The sequence below is a fragment of the Micromys minutus genome (genome assembly GCF_963924665.1).
Source record: "Micromys minutus genome assembly, chromosome: 33".
Classification (NCBI taxonomy): domain Eukaryota; kingdom Metazoa; phylum Chordata; class Mammalia; order Rodentia; family Muridae; genus Micromys; species Micromys minutus.
The window spans coordinates 18,607,231-18,626,924 of NC_137968.1; the positions used below are offsets into that span (position 1 = coordinate 18,607,231).

A 19,694-nucleotide genomic window follows, 5' to 3' on the forward strand; every position below is an offset into this window, starting at 1 on the left:
GGAATCAGTCATATACTACATTTTATCAGCTCAACAGATGCGATGGCCTCTTCACTCCACGGCTTGGAATACCGAACAGCAGGTCAGCTTCACACTGCTGGGATGTGGGGGAGTTTGACTGTGGCTTCTCAGAAACAATGGGTGAAGAGAGTAACAGCAACTGTCTGGGAGGACATTCATCCTTGACCTCCATGCACAGCTAGCAGAAAAGGCACGCAAGCCCATTGCCATTCAGCTTTTCTCTGTTTGTCCTGAACTCAGAATACTGAACCTCTGTTCACCTCTGTGTAGAGAGAGCATGGGCCTCACTCTCCACATTTGCAGGCAAAATGCAAACTTAAGATGGAGTGTAAGTAAATAATCACCCAAGAAGCAAACTTTGTGATATAATTGAAAACTAGACCCGGATCTATATAGTGTCAAGCTACATCTGCTGTTAAACATAATTTCTATTAAACAAAATCAATTTCATCATCTTTTTGTCCTGGAGAGTATAAGGCAATTCAGAAGTTATCACGTATTAAAGCCGAGTACAAAGAATTAAAAAAAAAAAAAAAAAAAAAAAAAAAAAAAAAAAAAAAAAAACCTTGACAGATGTGAAAAAAAAAAGTGTTGTAAAGCATCAAATTTTCTTTTTGGGGCTGTCAAAAGCATCAAAGAATTTCTCAGCTATAAAGCATGGATTTAGTTTCTTGATTTCTTAGTGCTGGAAATTGTTTTGGATGCTACCAAATGATGAAAGGGAATCATCACTCTTCCTTAGCCATGAACCTGTGAACTACTGAAATGATCCACCTGGCAAGAAAGCAGACAAGGAGCAAGGATGTCAGGGGAATAACCAACCACTTTCTGATTGAATCTAAGCCCCACCCCACAAACTGAAACCCATTCACGGTACATATATATATATATATAAATATAAAATTATATATTATACTATATTGGTATAAAGTAAGCTTCATACTACTGGTAATTGCTTTTATCTTTCTCTGGAACCTCAGCAAAATGAAGATAAATCTTTTAGGGAAACACTTTTATTCACTGCTTTAAATAAAATCCACATAACTTATAATGGTATCTAATAAGTAATATTATGTGGATGAATGAAGGCATTATAATTACACATAACTATCATTCAAAATCAAACTTTCATTATGTGTCCATATAATTATCTATGCTAATTTAACCAATATAAGTCAAAATATTGCTACGTAATTAATCACTTCAAAACAATAATGAGAATCAATGACTTACCTCCAAGTACATTAGCATCAGAAGAAGATATCGATCCATTTGTAAATAAAGCTGGTTGGGATTCTTATGATCTTCAATATAATTAATTTATAATAACTGTTTTAATTAGATATAAATCTTAAAATTTTAAGTCATGTGTCTATGTTAATGTTTGTCTTTGATCTATTTCAGATCAATTATCTTGACTAAAAAAATTCTTTACAGACAAGTTTTTGATGTACTCAATCAGATTATAAAGAACTGAATCATAAGGCTTCTGACTTACTAACTTTACAAGGACATTTCACAGAAAGCAGAATCCTGTTGACTGATCCTGGGCTAGTAAACACTACTCAAAGCTCATAATCATTCCAGGAAGAGTAAAAGCAATTTTCATGGCAGTTATTTTACAATTTTATGGTGGTATGAATTATATATTTTATAGTTAATTGTTTCTTCAATGAAGAGTTTGATTTTTGTTCATTTATATAGTTGTGTATACCTGACTGTAACTTAATTTTATAATAGAGCCCTTACCTCTAAAAGTTTTGTTCATTTGCAGTTAACTCCTGCTCCCTCTTTAGGCAACAATATATCCTACTTTTAAAAAGAAATTTCACCTTAAAAGGACTCCATAATATGTGGGTGTGTCATTTTTTATTTAGCACAGTTTGGAGATATATTATCTATTTTTCTATTTATTGCTAACCACTTTTCATAACCATTAATTCATAATCTACTGGGAAGATATGATATATTTCTTAAATCTATCCAATGCCTGATGTATCCTTCCAATTTTGGCCCAGGCTGTTAGAAACAACGTTATTGTAAACTTTCATTTACAAGAATTCAAGTGGTCATATATTTTTATTTTCTTAATTAAACATCTAGGAGTTAAACTGCTAGGCTCTGTGACTGAAGTTTATCTTTAACTTTTCTAAAATGTTAACTAACTTCCTTCCAAAGGATGCTTTTACTGTGCATCACAACAATTAATCAGAGATTATTCCGGGTTATGGCACCCTGAAAAATTAGACATTATCAGATTAATTTTGGAATGTAAAGTTTTGTCCGTTTGTAATAATCTCTCTTTGGAATTTGTTGAATAAATATGTTGTCTACTTTCATAGATATTAGCTATATTTCTATGCCTGTATAAGTATTTTGGTGATTTTTAGTTGGTTATATATGACCGTTTTGTTGATCATAAGTTCTTTATTGATTATATAATTTGTGAATATTCTCTTTATGCATTTGGATACAAGTTCTCTCATAGATATATGACTGAAAATATTTATTTTAATTTGTGTCTTGTCTGTGCAATTTGCTTTTTAGTGGTAGATTTCTATAATAAGGTTTCTAATTTTACATATTTATTTAATTTCTGTGTATGCATGTGTACTTAGTGTATATATGTGCACCATATACATATAGGTGCATGCAGTAGCCAGAAAAGTGCATTAGATCTCCTGGGTTAAATAAAATAGAATTATAGGATGCTGCAAAATACCCAGTATAGATGCTGAGAACCAAACTCATGTCCTCTGCTAGAACAGCAAGCATCTTAACCACCTTTTTGGCCCTAATGTTACTAGTTTTTATGTAGCAAAGTTTATAGCCTTTCATAAATTTTATTTTTGGGTAGTAAGAATCTTCTACCTAAGTAAAGATTATGAAGATCTCATGTTTTATTCTATAATTTAGGGTATATTTTCCTACGTGTGTTTGTTATAGCTCTGCGTTCAGTTAATTGTATGTGGATGATTTCCAGTCTCAATTCCTAACAAGACTGTCATTTATTTCATTGTTGTTGCTGTTGTGATTTAGTTACTGTGACCAAATATATTACACGACTACCTTTGGAAAAGAGTGCTTTCCTTGGCTGACACATTTAAAGACTCATGCCATTCTGGTGGACAGCATCATGGCTGGAACAGCTCTATCCCTGCTGGTGGAAACCTTGGACCCATCGTATCATGGTGACAGGCAGGGAACAACATCCTTGGGCCAAAGCTGCACAGTCCATTGCCTTGTTAAGCCTCTCCTCAGTTTATACCCCCTACAGCAATGCCTCCAAACCCAATAATCCTATAATCTCCCCCAAAACAATGTCACCAACCAGGGATTAGATACCCGAAAACAAGAGGTTGGGGGACAATTTCCATTCAAACCACAGCAGGAATTTCATCAGCCGTAAATTAACTCTTACCACGTGTGTTTACTTTTGTTCTTACAAGTTGCTTATAGTAACCATTGGCTTGTTTTCAAGCCATACTTTTAAACTGAGTTTATTCTGCAGCAACAAACTTGCTGTATATTTTGGCCATCTCTGTTCAGATAGCTGTTCTCACCAGCTGAGATGTTCACAGTGGTAGACTTGCTTTCTACTGAACAACTTTAAAACTGCACAGTTCTTAACACAAATCAGTGGTAGTTTTGCAAGAATAAATGCATACAAACTTGGCCAGTGTGTATAGGCCCTGGAATGGTTCTTTTTTATAATGTCATGTAGTGTTATAGATGTTTGTGGGAAGAATGTTCCTAACATAGCCATTGTTGGAATGTTCTCTCAGTTCATATTTTTATGGGGAAAAATATGTTGTTTAACCTCATTTCAGCATATTTTCCCACCGGAGTTCCATCAAATTATATCATAAAGTAATTTTGGAACATCTGTGTCCAGATGGCAGATTGAATCTACGTGTTTATTCCCTGCTCCCTACAGAATGTCCCCAAAATAGCACTCATAAAATAAAGCATTCCTCAGTGACAGAGAGAAAAATGAAAAGACAAAACAGAGAAAGTAACACTGTTATTGTGAAAATACAATCTTAAGTGACCAGTGGGATATGAAAATTATCTGTCATTATGTGTGACAGAAGGCTCTAGGTTAGCAACACACCAAGCACCCAGAAGGCTCGGGATACTGAAGCTACGAGATGCCATTTAGCTTGCTGACGAAATGGGGCTAAATTAGAAGCTAAGGGAAGTCATTAGAGGGTGATTTCGGCTTTGAGATTCCCAGCTTGTTTTGGAAGTCTGGAAAGATGCTCTTCATATACTGGAGCTTAAATAAGACGAAGTTTTTTTTCCCTAAGGACCGAGGCTTCTGCATTTTGGCCTTCCTTCTTTTTGAGCTTCATATGAGCTGTGAGTTGTTTCTGGGGTATTCAGAGTTTTCTTGAACTAGTATCCAATTATCAGTGACTGCATATCATGTCTGTTCTTTTGTGACTGGGTTACCTCACTCAGGATGACAATCTCTAGTCCCATCTATTTTCCTAGAAATTTCCTAAAGTCATTGTTTCTAATAGCTGGGTAGTACTCCATTGTGTAAATGTACCACAATTTCTGCATCCATTCCTCTACTGAAGGACATCTGGGTTCTTTCCAGCTTTTGGCTATTATAGATAAGGCTGCTATGAATATAAGGTGGATCTTTATTATATGGTGGAGCATCTTTGAGGTTTATTCCCAGAAGTGGAATAACTGGGTCTTCAGGTAGTACTATGTCTAATTTTCTGAGGAATCTCCAGACTGGTTTCCAGAGTGGTTGTACCAGATTACAACCCCACCAACAGTGGAGAAGTATTCCTCTTTATCAGCATTCTCTCCAGCATCTGCTGTCATCTGAGTTTATGATCTTAGCCATTCTGATTGGTGTGAGGTAGAATCTCAGGGTTGTTTTGATTTGCATTTCCCTGATGACTAGGGATGTCAAGCATTTCTTTAGGTGTTTCTTAGCCACTCAATATTCCTCAGCTGAGAATTCTTTGTTTATCTATGTACCCCATTTTTTAATTGGATTGTTTGATTCTTTATGGGTCTGAATTCTTGAGTTCTTTGTATAAATTGGATATTAGACCTCTATCAGATATAGAATTAGTAAAGATTTTTTTCGTAGTCTGTTGGCTGCTGTTTTGTTTTCTTGACAGTGTCTTTAGCCTTAAAGAAACATTGCAATCTTATGAAGGTCCCATTTATAGATTCTTGTTCTTAGAGCAGACTGTATAGGACCTTCTCAGAGTGTGGTGTACACCCATAGCTAAGAATGCAGCCTTGTGGCTATCCTTGATTTTTAAAAATCATTATGTTTAATCTTTATATACCAAGAAAACTTTGACTATCTCCATATTATGTTTTGTTTTATATGTACTTTATGCTCATTGTAACTAGTAGTGCATACTATCAAACCTTTAAAAATAATCAAGTACTGATAAAAATATATTCATATAGCTTTATGAAAAAATGCTTTTAAAATCTGTACATTTATCTCTGTTTTTTTTTTTTTAAATCAAGTTGTTTAATTTAAAAAAAAAAAGATGAAGTTTGCCATGCAGAGAGACTGAACTAGAAAAGTCTGTGTTGGGGGACTTCATGGATGACAGAGGTCATGCCAAGCTATAGAAGACAAAGAGAAAGGTAAAATAAGCCTAGAGATACTAAAATCCTACCCATAATCAAACACAATTAGGGAAATGTGTATGTCACTCTGGGCAAGAGAATAGAGTACCCTAAGTGAATTATCTAGGTCAAGAAAAAGCTCTCAAACTGAGGAGAAGGGATGAGTCTTCATAAAGTCTGCATCACCATAATTTGACGGTATCTTACTAGAGTTGCAATATGTTAATGCGCTCGCTTCAGTTTTGTTGGTATGATACAGTCCTTCCTGAGAAACAATTTAAGGTAGAAATAGTCTACACTGGCTCACATTTCCAAGTTTCATAGCATGGAAATTAAAACAGCAAAAATTTAAAACAGTCACATCATGTCTGTAGGCAGAAGCAGAATGAATAAATGAGTGCATTCTTAGTGTTCAGATCCTTTTTCCACTCATATAGTTCAGGACATAAGCCTAGGGAGTACTGCCACCCACAATGGATAGGTCTTCTTACATCAATGAACACAATAAAACTAGATTTCCATCAAGAAGCCCACAGGCCAATCTAATCAAGACGTTACCTAACTGAGACTCTGTTCTTGGATGATTCTTATTTCATTCACAATTGAAATGAACTACCAAAGTCCAGCCAACTAATTCTATTTATAGACATAGAGTTTACATATAACATTCTATAGCTCTTAACTACGAATAGATTAGTGTGGAGTGACCAGGCATTTTAATAGAGCTAGTGATTAAAATACATGAATGACATTAAATGTCTTGACTGCAAAACTCAAGCAATGTCTTTACACATGGGATGAAGATTATTTTTATCCAGGATTCTATATCCAGCAAAACTCTCACATGATACAGAAATACATTGACTCTGAATATAGTCCTCCAAACACTTTGGCCCAGCAGACTATGATAGAGCACACCACACAAACATGTGACAAGGTAAAAATATCAGGAAAGGAGCTGTAGATCCTTAGACAATGACAAAGTGATGTCACAGCGTGACAGGTCTGTGACAAGAGGTCAACCTAAATAATACACCAAAGCAGAGGGCTCCAGAAGAGAGAGAGAGACCTAAGGAACACAGGAGAAGCTAGCAGAATGTTTCCCATTTCCATAGAAATGATGAATCTCAAAGAATCTGTGTGTACATAGAAACCCATGTAAAGGAAAATAATGTAATCATTAAGCACAGGGTACATTAATACAAGAAACCGAATGTAATTACGGTACACTTTGTGACTTGACTGTGAATAATTTTTTTGCCACTACTATAATATACACATTGAATATTATTATAAATTTAAACTATTATTAAGTTACAAAGATAAAACCAGGGGAAATAGGGATGGGTAGATGGAGGGTTAAAAGGAAAAGCATTTTCTAACTTTCATACTCAGAAGCCAATAAATATCTAAAGTTTAAAATATCATAATTCTATATTATTTATAATGCAGAGGAGAGAAATGAACAGATACTAAAAATATTAAAATAGTTTCCTTCTGGGAATAATAGTCTGGAGTAGAAAGGGAGGAGCTATAACTTTTCTGTCTTTATTTTACGGGTCTGCTAACACCCTTTGAGTTTTTAAATTATGCCTTCATCCATATTTCATTTGAAATGTAAAAAGTAAACCAATGATGAGCATATTTGCACGCCCTCTTTTATATACATCGTAAAAGCCATTCTACTAATTTCTTATGCTCTCAAAGGCATTTAACTAAGTCAACCCACCAGAAGGAACATGAACCCAGTAAGGCACTTATAAGAATGGACAAACCAGAGTAAAATACAAAGTCAGGTCCTATAAACTCGTCGGGAAACCCCTTGTGGAGATGAGGTGGTTGCCTAACTTGTGTTTGCTGTAGACATGACTGCCTTAGGATATGCTCATTTTATACCTTGGGTTTGGTTTCCCCTCCAGATACCATCTGAGCTGGATTCATGATAATTAAAATGTGCACAAGAACAGATGTTTCTAGGTCTCCGTCAGGCACTGAACATATGTTTTTGTGTGTCATTTCTTCCAGTAACTGTGTACAAAAAATCACAAGAATGGCATGTCAGACTCCTACAACTGCTTTAAAAAATTAGCACAAACTTAGTGGATTAAAACAACAGGAACTTATTACCTCACATTTTCAGTGTCCAGAGATTCAAACTGAAGGTTTCAGCAGGGTCGACCTCATGTTGATGGCACTTTGTGAGATTTGTTCCCAGCCTTTTATATCTTCTGGCAAAGGCAAGGTTGTTTCTCAGCTTATGGTTGCTTAAGTTCATGCTTCTGTCTTTACATGTGTTTCTACTCTTGACCCTGTCTTTCTGTTTGGGTGTCTCCTATACGGACGCCTGCCATTGGACTTAGGGCCAATTGAGATAATCCATGATCTCATTTTAAAACATCTTGCTTAATGACATCTATAAAATACTTCTGCCAAATACAGTCCTATTTATAGACTGGGGGATTCAGGATATGGGCACATCTACAGAAAGCTGCCACTCAAACCATCAAAACTATACAGGAGAATAAAGGGGGAGGGAGTATTGCATATTATTCCTTTTAGTAGCCTGTGATATTTGGGCAATGCTAAGCCTGAAGGATATTGACCTGGAGAATGGAGGAGAAATGAGCCAAGAAAATGCGGAAATCTAAAGACTGTTCTGTCATCCAGCCATTGGAGCCTTGTCTTTTGGGATCTTCCTTTAACCTCCTTCCAATTTTATTGCAGCTATAAACTTGTTGGGATTGTTGTCTGTTTCAAACAAATGTTAAGAAGTAGAACCAGTGTGGACTTGAATTTCTCAGTTGCTTCAGTCCAGTGGTAAGTGAGAGTGAGGTCTTAGCAATGCTGCTGTGTCCTCCTGGGCAACTTGAGGTATTTTTAGCCTAGTTTTAAAGAAAAACACATTTAACATAATTTGTCACTTTTAAAATTCTTTTCTTTTAAAATCACCATCATCCCATGTTTATTGGGACATCAAAGAGCTTGCATAAGCCTTTTGCAAAATGTTGGTCCCATGCGCATATTTTTCATGTACATACCTGCTCCCTTTAATGAGCTCACAGGTAGACTCCTTTCTACACCTTCTAGTATCGTTATTTTGTTATGCATCAGCAAATGTGCTGAGAAATCGGAGCTGATTCCATTGACTCTTGTCTGTGCTACTCAGGTTTAACTAAATTCTGATTTAAGCACTGTGTTAGAGCCCTTGAGAAAAGAGAATCATTGGCTTTCAGGAGCTGAGAGGTAATAACTGAGGTACTGAGACTTGGAACTATCCAAAGACACCTGCTTTGCTCATCTGTGTTCTCAATGCTATTTCTTACAGATTTCCTTCTGTCTCTCTAAAACAGATACTTGTTTTTCTTTAAAACCTGGTGTTAAGTATTAGAATGCTTGTTCACTGAATTATTTTGACAGCCCCAGTCACATGACAAAAGTTCAACAATAAGAGTTTCTATTACTCGTTTTTGTATCATCGCTGTAGAACATCCAGGCAGAGGATGCTACTCTATGACTGCATTTGTGTGGTTGAAATCATTCCACTGAGTTGACTGTTTCATTGTTGTTCATTACTGACTCCTAAGTTTCACAGCTCACCCTTCATCTCAGGCTTCTCGATTTGATTGACAAGGGTTATATGTCTAACTGTTCTTGTCTTTCAGGTTCCATTATAGGTTGTCAACTGACTCTGTATACACTACTACCTGGATGGTGACTCCTGGAATTTATATTCCACCGTTCTCCCTCAATAGTCTACTTTCATCTGCAGTCTCAGTGTTGTCTCTAGTCTTAGATTCAGACTTGAGACTGACATGGCAAACTCCCTGCTTCTCATCTTCACTCTGGTATTTCCTTAATCACAAAGGTCTAAATGTTCTTACTTCGAAAGAAAGGTTCCTCTGCACTGATGTGTTCTAGGCCCTTTCCCACTTTCTCTTTTATTAGTTTCAGTGTAGCTGGTTTTATGTGGAAGTCCTTGATCTACTTGGACTTGAGCTTTGTGCAAGGAGATAAAAATAGAACAAGTGCAACCTTCTATATCCTGACTGTCAGCTGAACCAGCACCATCTGTGGGAAATGCTGTCTTTATTCCATTGGATGGTTTTGGCTTCTTTGTCAAAGATCAAGTGATCATAGGTGTGTAGGTTTATTTCTGGGTTTTCAATTTTATTTCATTGATCGACCCATCTCTCTGTGTACTAATACCATGCAGGTTTTATCATTATTGCTCTGTAGTAGAGCTAGAGTTCAGGGATGGTGATTCCCCCAGATGCCCTTCTATTATTGAGAATTGTTTCTGCTATCCTATTTTGTTCTTGTTGTTCCAGATGAATTTGAGGATTGCTCCTTCTATCTCTGTGAAGAATTTGCTTGGAATTTTGATGGGGATTGCATTGAATCTTATACCATTTTTGTGTGACTGAGAATAAAATATCTCTTTGAATCACTGTGCCTTCAAACATGTATCAAATAATAACACAACTTATCACATCTGACTTACTGTAAGACCTTAAGATTGCTAAATATTTAAACTCTGAAGAAATGTCGGGGAATTATGGCAAATTAAATTATTAAATCTTTGGTTTTTCGTCAGGCTGGCCTAAACTCACAGAGATCTCCCTGATTCTGACTTCTAAGTGCTGGGATTAAAGATGTGTGCCATGATGCAGGGCAGAGGTGTATATTTATTTTAATTGCAGAATTAAACCCTAGGAAATTTGTGTTCAATTTTATAGAACATATGATTTTTTGATTTGTCACCGAATACCACCAAGTAGGTGTACAATCATAAAGGCACTGTCTTGATTTAAAAAGACAAGTGTTTTGTTTTTTACGTAGTTGAGAAGATCTTGGAGACACACACATACATAAAAATACACAAAAATAAAGCTATGGAAAGATAACAATGTAATAATTTATCAGATTCACTTAGTAGGAATAATAATCTAAGCCCTCCAAGCTGAAGTCGTGAAGTGATTTTGAGGGCAACCTTTTTAGTTGAAAGATGAGATACATCTTTTAGCTAAATGACCTGATACTTGAATGTTTTCTTTGAATGTCATATTTATAAGCTTCCATGTTCCTCAGCCAGAAAGAAAGAAAAAATAGTTTCCAAGTCGAAAATATAAAAATAATCAAACATAAAACAAATGGTATCAAAGAGATGAGTATAACATGATATCATCTTAAGTTGTTTATTTTTATCTATGTTTTGTAACTCCAATGAATTTATGAACCACATATATTTGAGTGACTCTTAACAGTCAGAAAGGGTAGACACAGACTACGCTGCAAAGATAATAAACAAGCTCAATACTGCGTTATCCATACTGGTAACAACAATAAGGTCGAAAATGCTTCTACTACTATATTTGTTAAAGACAGTTTTATTTGTAAAATATTTGAAGAATGTGTAACGACTTAAATTTTTATGTAATAATTCTATTGCTAGATATAAAAAGATGTGTGTGTATATATATACATGTAAATAATATATGTACACACACACACACACACACACACACACATATATATACACACATACACACTGTTTAGTAAAAGGTGGAGATTGGACATAGAAGAAATGAGCTACTAAGGATGCGAAATACTGACCTTTCCTCCAGACTGCTATAAAGTGTATCCCTGTGCAAAAATGTAACAATTCTGCTTTTTCTGTGTTCCTGGGGACCCTGGAAAAGAAACAAAAGAAATGAAATAGATTCAGATTAGGCTACATAATTTAAAGAGCATCAGTTTTCAAAGAGCATTAGATATAAAGTGAAAGCTCACTTTATGTGCTGCAGGCATTGGAAATTGAATCATTTTTCTCTGTCACGTACATACTAGTGACAGATGTGGAATTTGAAGCTTCTAGCATCATTGTGTTTCTCCTCACTATCTTCCTGTCACCATCAGCCTGATAACTGCTTCCACTCTGGACATCCTAAGGGACTGGGAAAATCAGCGCATGCTCAAACTTGAGAGTACTCACCTTCATAGAAACCAAATTGTATTTTAAGAGCAAGAATTTTTGGAGATAGTTTTTATTCACTTGTGTGTGTGTGTGTGTGTGTGTGTGTGTGTGTGTGTGTGTGTGTATTTGCCTTTAGACAAAATGCTTAGCTTCTCTGAGCATCAGCTGCTTTATATCCAAAATGGTGGCTTACTATTTATTCCACAGAGTGGATCTGCAGCTGAAATGAGGTAATTATGAGATCATTGATCTCTTGTATATAATGATATATAATACTTATATATAAGCTACAATGACTTCTATCAATGTCAGTCTCTTTCTTTCCTCTTTCGTATATTTCATAAATATATAGTGAACACTCAACTGTGACTGTTGTTCCTGTGAGGAATTGTTCCCTTCTCACCATAAAAGCACTTCAGCACAAATTTTTATTTCTTAGGCACCCGATTTTAGGCACTTTGTTACTTTAGCACCGACATACTGACACACATACAGTTTTCTTTTTTTCAGGTTGGCTATTACTTGCGATGATGTCTCTTAAGAAATATCTCTCAGCCATACATACCTGTAAGGATTTTCATTTTCAAACTGGAAAATGGGTTCTAAGTACCTTCTATTCAACCCTACATAGGACACCTACCAATATAATAATTCAATAATAAAGAATATAATGCCTGGGGAGATAAATCAGTTGGCAAAACGTTTTCCATGGAAACATGAATACCTGAGTTCAATACCCAACACTCATGTTTTTTTTAAACAATAGGTGGGCACAGTGGCATCCTAGCACCCGGAATCCCAGCGCATGGGTGTGGAAATGCGGACATCTAGGAGCTTGCTGGCTGGCCACCTGAGCCAAATTAGCAAGTTTTAGGTACAGTGAGACATTATGAAGTCTTAAAAAGTAAGAAAGAGAGCAGTTACACCTAAGGTTGACCTCAGGCCTCCACGTGCACACGTGCTTCCTTATGCTCACACCTGCACCCGTGCATGCACGTGGGAGGGGGGATAATAGAGGGGGAGAGGGAGACAGGGGGAGAAAGGAAGGGGATGACATAGAAAGATACAGGGGAACACAGAATTTACAAAGTAGATAAGTGGTCTTTCCAATGTAAATGACTCGTTCTAATTTTCTAATAAATTACAGTCAAACCTAGATTGTTCATAGTAAAACACAGTTATATAAGAATAGAGATACATAGAGGAATACAGAGACTCGATCACCATAATGTCTACATGTCGATATTGAATCTATATAGCCAATATAAAAATACTCTATCATTTGAGAAACATAATTGGACACTTTCCCCACAATTAAGAACTTTCTACAAAGATCATACTCACATAGTTGTATTTAATCATGAACATAACTTGTCAGCTATTACTATGAAGACAGACAAAAATCATGTCCTTTCTCTCTTGTCCAATTTTCCAAATAAAGCTGTCTCCATTTTATGTTATTTTCTTGAGACAGTGTGCTAGAAGGGTAAGTACCAGGCCGTAATTATATGCATTTTAATAGCTTTCACCCTTACTACCAGATTGACTTCCAGAAAAAAAAAATCATTCATTTGGAGCTTACTCTCAGGGTAATTTATGCTCTCAAGACAAAGAGGTATATCATAGAAAATACTAAGAACATCTGTGATCACCTGCCACATTTAGGGAAAAAGCATCACATTTTGAAAGGCTCAAAGCTACGCATGGTGTTTGCAAAATGTGTAGGAATCTCAGGTCCCAACCTCCCCAACACTCCCTGAATGTAATGTTTAAACTCAGTGCAAACTCAGTAGTCAGATGGGGCTCTAAGCACCAGCCAGCTCTATTCTCTCTGCTTATGGGGAGGTTCCCATTGACCTGCACACCCGAGTGTTTGGTTTAGAGATAATTTCCAATAAACTGTTGTCATTTGGAGAGACACAGTCTGGACAATGTATGGTCCATTTGGAATCCTGAGAAAATAAACAACCAGGGAAATGCCTCCTCGCTTGTCTTCGCAGCCATTTCTGGAATGCACGTTCCAGATACCTCCTTCTTTTTCCTCTGTAGCAGAAGGTTTTACTTTAAAAATGATGCTGTTTGTTTCATGTGCCTTGGAGACCCTCTTGTGAAGAACCACAGTCATGAATGGCTTTAGAGCCCTGCGCCAAAGCAACCAGTTCATTCTGCTGCTGGTATTTCTCTTGCACTTTCAGACTCTGGGTCTGGATGTTGACAATCGCTCTGCTGCTGAAGTCTGTGTGACACATACCATTTCACCAGGACCTAAAGGTGAGGAAGAAACCTCAAACTTCATACGCTATATAGGATCTCTTTCCTCACCTCAAACCCACTCAAGCTGTTGTGTGGCTTCACTCCCCCTCCTTCCTGTTTTCTTCTGATGTTCTGTCTAGTTTGGAAATCAGTGGACTTTTGATTATTGACTATAGGCTTCCCTTGATGGTAGGTTAGAGAAGGTGGAATAAGGGGGAATCCTAGGATATAGGTCTGATGTCAAACAGTGAGGACCCTGGGAAACTCTTTTATTGTATTTAGAAGGAGATGAGGATTCATAACCCTTTTGATTCAACTCCCTTCCTTTATTCTAGAGCTGCTGTCCTTCCTGGCTTCTCTCACCCACACTGATTCGAAAGAGAAATGTACCTAGAAGGTCAAAAATAAATTTGTCTGAAGTGCACACTTTATAATTAATGGACTTTTAAGTACCAACATGGAAGATCATTTTTTTAGCTAAAGAGGAAAATTAGTATACAAATGAATATCTTTTTTATTTGAACGTGCAAGCTCTGAGGTCAATTGCCTTCAGCAGGAGGATGAGAAAATATTGCTTCCCTTCACCCAAGTAGAGTCAGGGTCTAAGGTCCAAATGTCCTGCTGGCAGTGGTTGTCCTTGGTATTTTTTCCTTGGGCGGGGGTTGGAAGGCAGTTAAATAAATCTGTTTTCCTTGTGTCAGCTCCTACCCTTTTGTTCTGAGAGTGGCGACTGCACTGCAGATTGGCTCTCTTCTATTAGTAATTCATGCTATGCTTTCTGAGGCTATGGGGTTAAAAAAAATGTAGCTGCTTAAAATCTCAAGTAGAAGAGAGAGAGTGAGAGAGAGAGAGAGAGAGAGAGAGAGAGAGAGAGAGGAGAGAGAGAGAGAGAGTGAGAGAGAGAGAGATTTAAAAGAAGAAAGAAGGAAAGGAAAGAAACATGGCTCCGTACTTGACAGTTATTTAAATTTGTATTGCTTAAAGTGCATTTTTTCCTTAATCATCGAATTAATTTTCTCCTGTGATTGTGATCTAGCTTCTAACCTTTGATACCATAAAATAAATGGAGGGAATCACAGTGGGACCTTGGGGCTTCCAAATCATTTCCTTGGTGAATAAATGAATAATGCAAGGACAAATGTTCGGAGAGGAAAGTGTTGGTTGGAAAAAGTTTACTTAAATCTACCACGGAATTTTTTTTAACAGAATAGAAGGAAATTGTGTTTTCCCTGACATATCCCGAAGACTGGATATTGAAAGTTTCCTCAATTGAGCAACTGAGAGAATTTAGCTGAGTGTTTCTCCCTTGAAAATAAAAAAAAAAAAAAACAACTGCCATTTGCATAACTTTAAATAAATACACACAAGAAGCTCTTAATTAAATACCCAAAACGTAACACATTCCCATCCAACAACTATGTCCCTTGCAAGTCAACTACTATACATTGATTATATATTGTCAGCCCCCATTTTGAATGCAGCAGTACACAAAATAATAGATTAGTGTCACGAGCAATAAAGATAAGTTGTTTTGCGTAGGTTTTTTGAGACGCTATTGACTTGAGGCTCGGGTATGATGTTGCAGAGCAGATGAGGAAAGAAATTGTCAAGACAGGAGCCAGGCTGCAGAACGAACTGAAGGAAAGTGATTCAGTAATGCTAGGTTTCCCAAGACTTCGTGCAATATGCAGTAAAATCTTACATGTTTGCAAAAGCAACCAAGTACCATAGCATTCAGGAGGTTAAAGCAGAGGCATTTTAGTTTCAGAAGAACTCTCATCTACTTGAGGGCACTGAATTAATTTAAGAAACAATGCAAGTCTTTATAATAACAAACTAAGACATCTACCCTTTAAAAATTAAACAACTTTTTTTTTTCATTTGATCACTTCAACCTATAATAGTGTTTATTGAGAAGGAGTAGCATCAATATGTCTTCACCTAGTGCAAAGGTCGAGTCTTCTCATTAGAAATTCGGTCTTAAACTCTGCAAGATTCACTCTCTTCTTGAGCCCAAAGATAACTGTGGGCAGATTCTAATCTGGAGTGGAAGAATGGAGCTGTAAGCATGCTCTGAAGGAGGAGCTAAGAGAGAGAGTATGTTATAGAACACTGCGTTTCAGAATCTCGCATCTTATAGATCAGGTGTGGTTTCTTCTTGTGGAGCATGTGGCCTTTGCACCACAAGCCTTCTAAGTCCCCTTCCCCATAAAAAGATTCCATGATTCTGGAACATGCTGAATACTCCCCAAGTACTAGGCTTCAAGTCAGATGACATAGGTTTGAAGTAACACAAGGATTTCATCTCGGGACTTGTTTCTGGTTAACAAGCTTTGGAGGGCATTGCTAGCTCTGGCTGAGCTTCTGGTTGGTTTGAGTCTTCATGGACTACTTCCACAGAGCAGCAACCTTAGCATGTGCACTGATGCCTTCCTCTGTTCTAGGCACAATATTAGAGGCGAAAGCATGCAAGACCTTCTTTAGTATGTAAACCGTATCTCATTCCTTGTAAGAACTACAATAGACCGTCCCCAACATCAAGACGGCAGGTCCAAATACACTCCTCGTAAGGGGGAAACATAGTTTGACAGCCAAGAAGACATTTATGAGTCCAAATTATAGTTTTTTTTCTTCTTCAGCATCTTTCTTCCCTTCATGGATAATCATCTCATTTCAATGTTTACCAGCACAGCAATACTGTGCTCACAAATTTCCAGAATCTCTAAGAAACAGACAATTAAAGAAATGTAACTCTAACTTTGTTTGGGAGATTGGGAACTAAATAAATTATCCAGACCTGCAGACGAAGCACCAGTAAGACCATCCAGTTATAGAATATGTCTGTCTATCGAAAGACAGACGTGGTTTTCAGCGTCATTTCTGAATTGCATCCTACTGGAGGAAAAGCATGGGATTCTATTTGATCTGCTTAGAGCTCAGCCTCATTATTTGAAAACTTGGCTTTCATTACATATATTTCCTAATTTTAAGATATAACAATCACCATAAACCAATCCTTTGCAGGTACCACAAATGTGTATTTAGCCAGTTTGGCTTCTCTTTCTTTTGCATGCCTCTCGAGTATACCAAGGAACGATTTCCTGAATTATTTGTTCTCTACTGCTTTTGCAAACATGTAAGATTTTACTGCATATTGCATGAAGTCTTGGGAAACCTAGAATTACTGAATCACTTTCCTTCAGTTCGTTCTGCAGCCTGGCTCCTGTCTCGACAATTTCTTTCCTCATCTGCTCTGCAACATCATACCCGAGCCTCTTTTATTTATTTATTTTTTTGTCCCCACCACTGCAGTTTCTTCTAGCAACTTACATGAAAGTCTGACCTCTGGTGGTTTTAGTTCTAAACAACATGGAGAGAAAAAAAAAGTTTTAAATACTTTTAAGCCAGTAGAGGGTATGTGTAGGATGCTTAGCAAACAAGTAGATTTGAATAGACTTTCCTGTTGAATTTTCACAGCATTCATATCTATTATCAATATCCTAAGCATATGTATGAGGAAGTAACCTTTAGAAAAGCCACATGATGCTCCCTAGTTTATTTAGTTATGGCTATTCTTTTACTTGCCTTCTTGTCCAGATTTTGTAGTTGTCATGTATTACACTTAAAAATACAGTAACTGGCTACCTTCTAATAATAATAACTTGTTATTCATTATCACAAGACATTGAACTCAAACCACCTCGTGGGTGGACATTAAAGTATGTTAAAATGATGTATGTACCCTCATTAGTCATTAAAACCAGTGCTTCATTTATTTGGAAGTAAGCATCATTTCTCTCTGGTAACACATGTTAAGTAAGGTTTTGTCATTTGAAACTATGCAAGTACTTTGCCACCGTCATCTCAATAAATTTTGCAAAAGTTATATAATTCCTATTGGCCATATAATGAAAGAAATTGGGGTTCAGAGTTAGTCATTCGTGTGATGTCACTGAGCTGGAAAGGCCACATTGGATTTGTGTTCAACACAGCTCCATGTGTATTCTCCTTCCCAGTCAGCCAGCTCAATGCTTTAGTTAGCCAGAGCTTGGCCCACAAACCATGCTGAGTATGATGTCGTATTAAACGGAGTCAGAAATGAGCTGATTTAGGTTTTACTTTAAATTTCCATAGGTCCTTGTAGAACTCACACATGGAGAGATGAGGACACACAATACGGCATAGGTCTGCCATAGCTAGTTTCTTTTTTATATACTAAGAGAGGGCATAGTGTGAGAAAAGACAGGTGACGATCACTCCCACAAGGAGAAATAAGCTCTTCCAAAAGAAATAACAATAGAAAAGGGACATACTTCTGGTTTGTCCTCTTTATGGTTTGACATTGCAGAATTGAGGCAATTTTGGTCATTTCTCTAAATAATTCTCTACCTCCAATAAGAAAAAGGTTCTTGTCACTTCTTCATCTATACAGTTGGATACTCCCAGGAGGATTTGAATCTCTCACATCCTTAGGTTAGACATACATCACCTGCCAGGCAATTCTCAGTGATCATTTAGTTTGGGCCCAATTTTGTGAATTTGAAATCTAGTGAGACACACTAATGTGGTGCCAGTCTCATGGGCATTGGTGGCCTAGTTACAAGTAGAACTGAGAACCTGGACTTTTTCATCCATCCTGTTTCATTATCCATGTTATCACTGTGTTTGCACTGGTTCTTTAGTTTGGCACATCAGCACATCAAAAAAAAAGATCTATGAGATCAATGTATAGAATGGCATGAGATCCCATTGATGAGGTCATTTCTACACATAAACTGCCTGGTCTTTGTAAGTAACTTTCACAGTGCACGTAAGCAGGTACCTTGGCTTCTTTAACTTTTAGGTTCCACATTGAGGATATTTGGGACCACTCCCCCATTTCCTTTGAGTAGATGCTGAGATAACATCTCAAAGCTCGGTGAGGAGAGGAAGTTTAAAACCCTCATTCATTAAAGTGTAAAGATGAATCAGGAGTAGTGAATGGTAGTGATTTTTAAAATTATTTATCCCATTTTAGTAAAGGCATAACTCTCATACTGTACCCCTCTTTAATTTTGTTATGGAACTATTTGGCTATGTATAAATCTCCGATGGATACCAAAGCTACAGGCTCTTGCATATTAATAAACCTTATGAATTTTGGATGTATATAAATAATTTTATATTTGAGATCTTCAATAATTATACATAATTTACATGTATGAATATAATTAGCCTTGGTGCCTTAAACTTTTGGTGCCCTCAACTTAAAAAATATGGTTATCATATACATTAAAAGCTTATTTTCAAAGTAAAGCAAGTCTAACATGTATCTAGCTATAATTATTACATCTGCCCTCTTCTGGTGCTCTTACTGGTCACCATAAGCTCTCTTTCTCTTTGATTCCATTCAGAAAATTCATAGGCTTGACAAATCACCTTTACAAATGCACCTCCACCTGGGAAGCCACAACTTCCTGTCCCCCTTGGGAACCTCCTATTAGTTTCTAAACCCACTTCGAACTCACTTTTCGTCCTACGGGACACACAGTCCCAAGGCCCCACTTTCATTCACTTGTATTTTCCTTTTCTCTACTTTTCCACCTGGAATTACCATCATTTCTTCCTAAAATGAAAATAATAGTGGGCTTCTGATGGGGATTAAATGAACTTCAGGAAAAATGCTAATCAAAGCCTAGTTGTTCTCACCTGCAACATGAAGAAGAGGATCCTCTCACTATGTCATGGTGTCACTGAGAGGAAGAAGGACCTGAGGTGCATGAAAGATTTAGTATGTATAATATTTGATATGGCTTTAGAGATTCTGTAACTGTGACTAAAGAAAGAGTTT

The 19,694-nt window shown here is 36.8% G+C and overlaps 1 protein-coding gene across 1 annotated transcript in view; it reads left to right on the forward strand.

Annotated features, from left to right (window-relative positions):
- Positions 1 to 13,734: 13,734 nt before the first annotated feature.
- The window catches only part of COLEC10 (collectin subfamily member 10), a gene marked incomplete at its 5' end in the record, with an annotated part of 40,829 nt that continues 34,869 nt past the window's right edge, over positions 13,735 to 19,694 (forward strand). The window contains one exon of the mRNA XM_080909383.1: positions 13,735 to 13,882. Coding sequence (XP_080765509.1) covers positions 13,735 to 13,882 — 148 coding nt within the window. The remainder of the gene's footprint in view (positions 13,883 to 19,694) is intronic.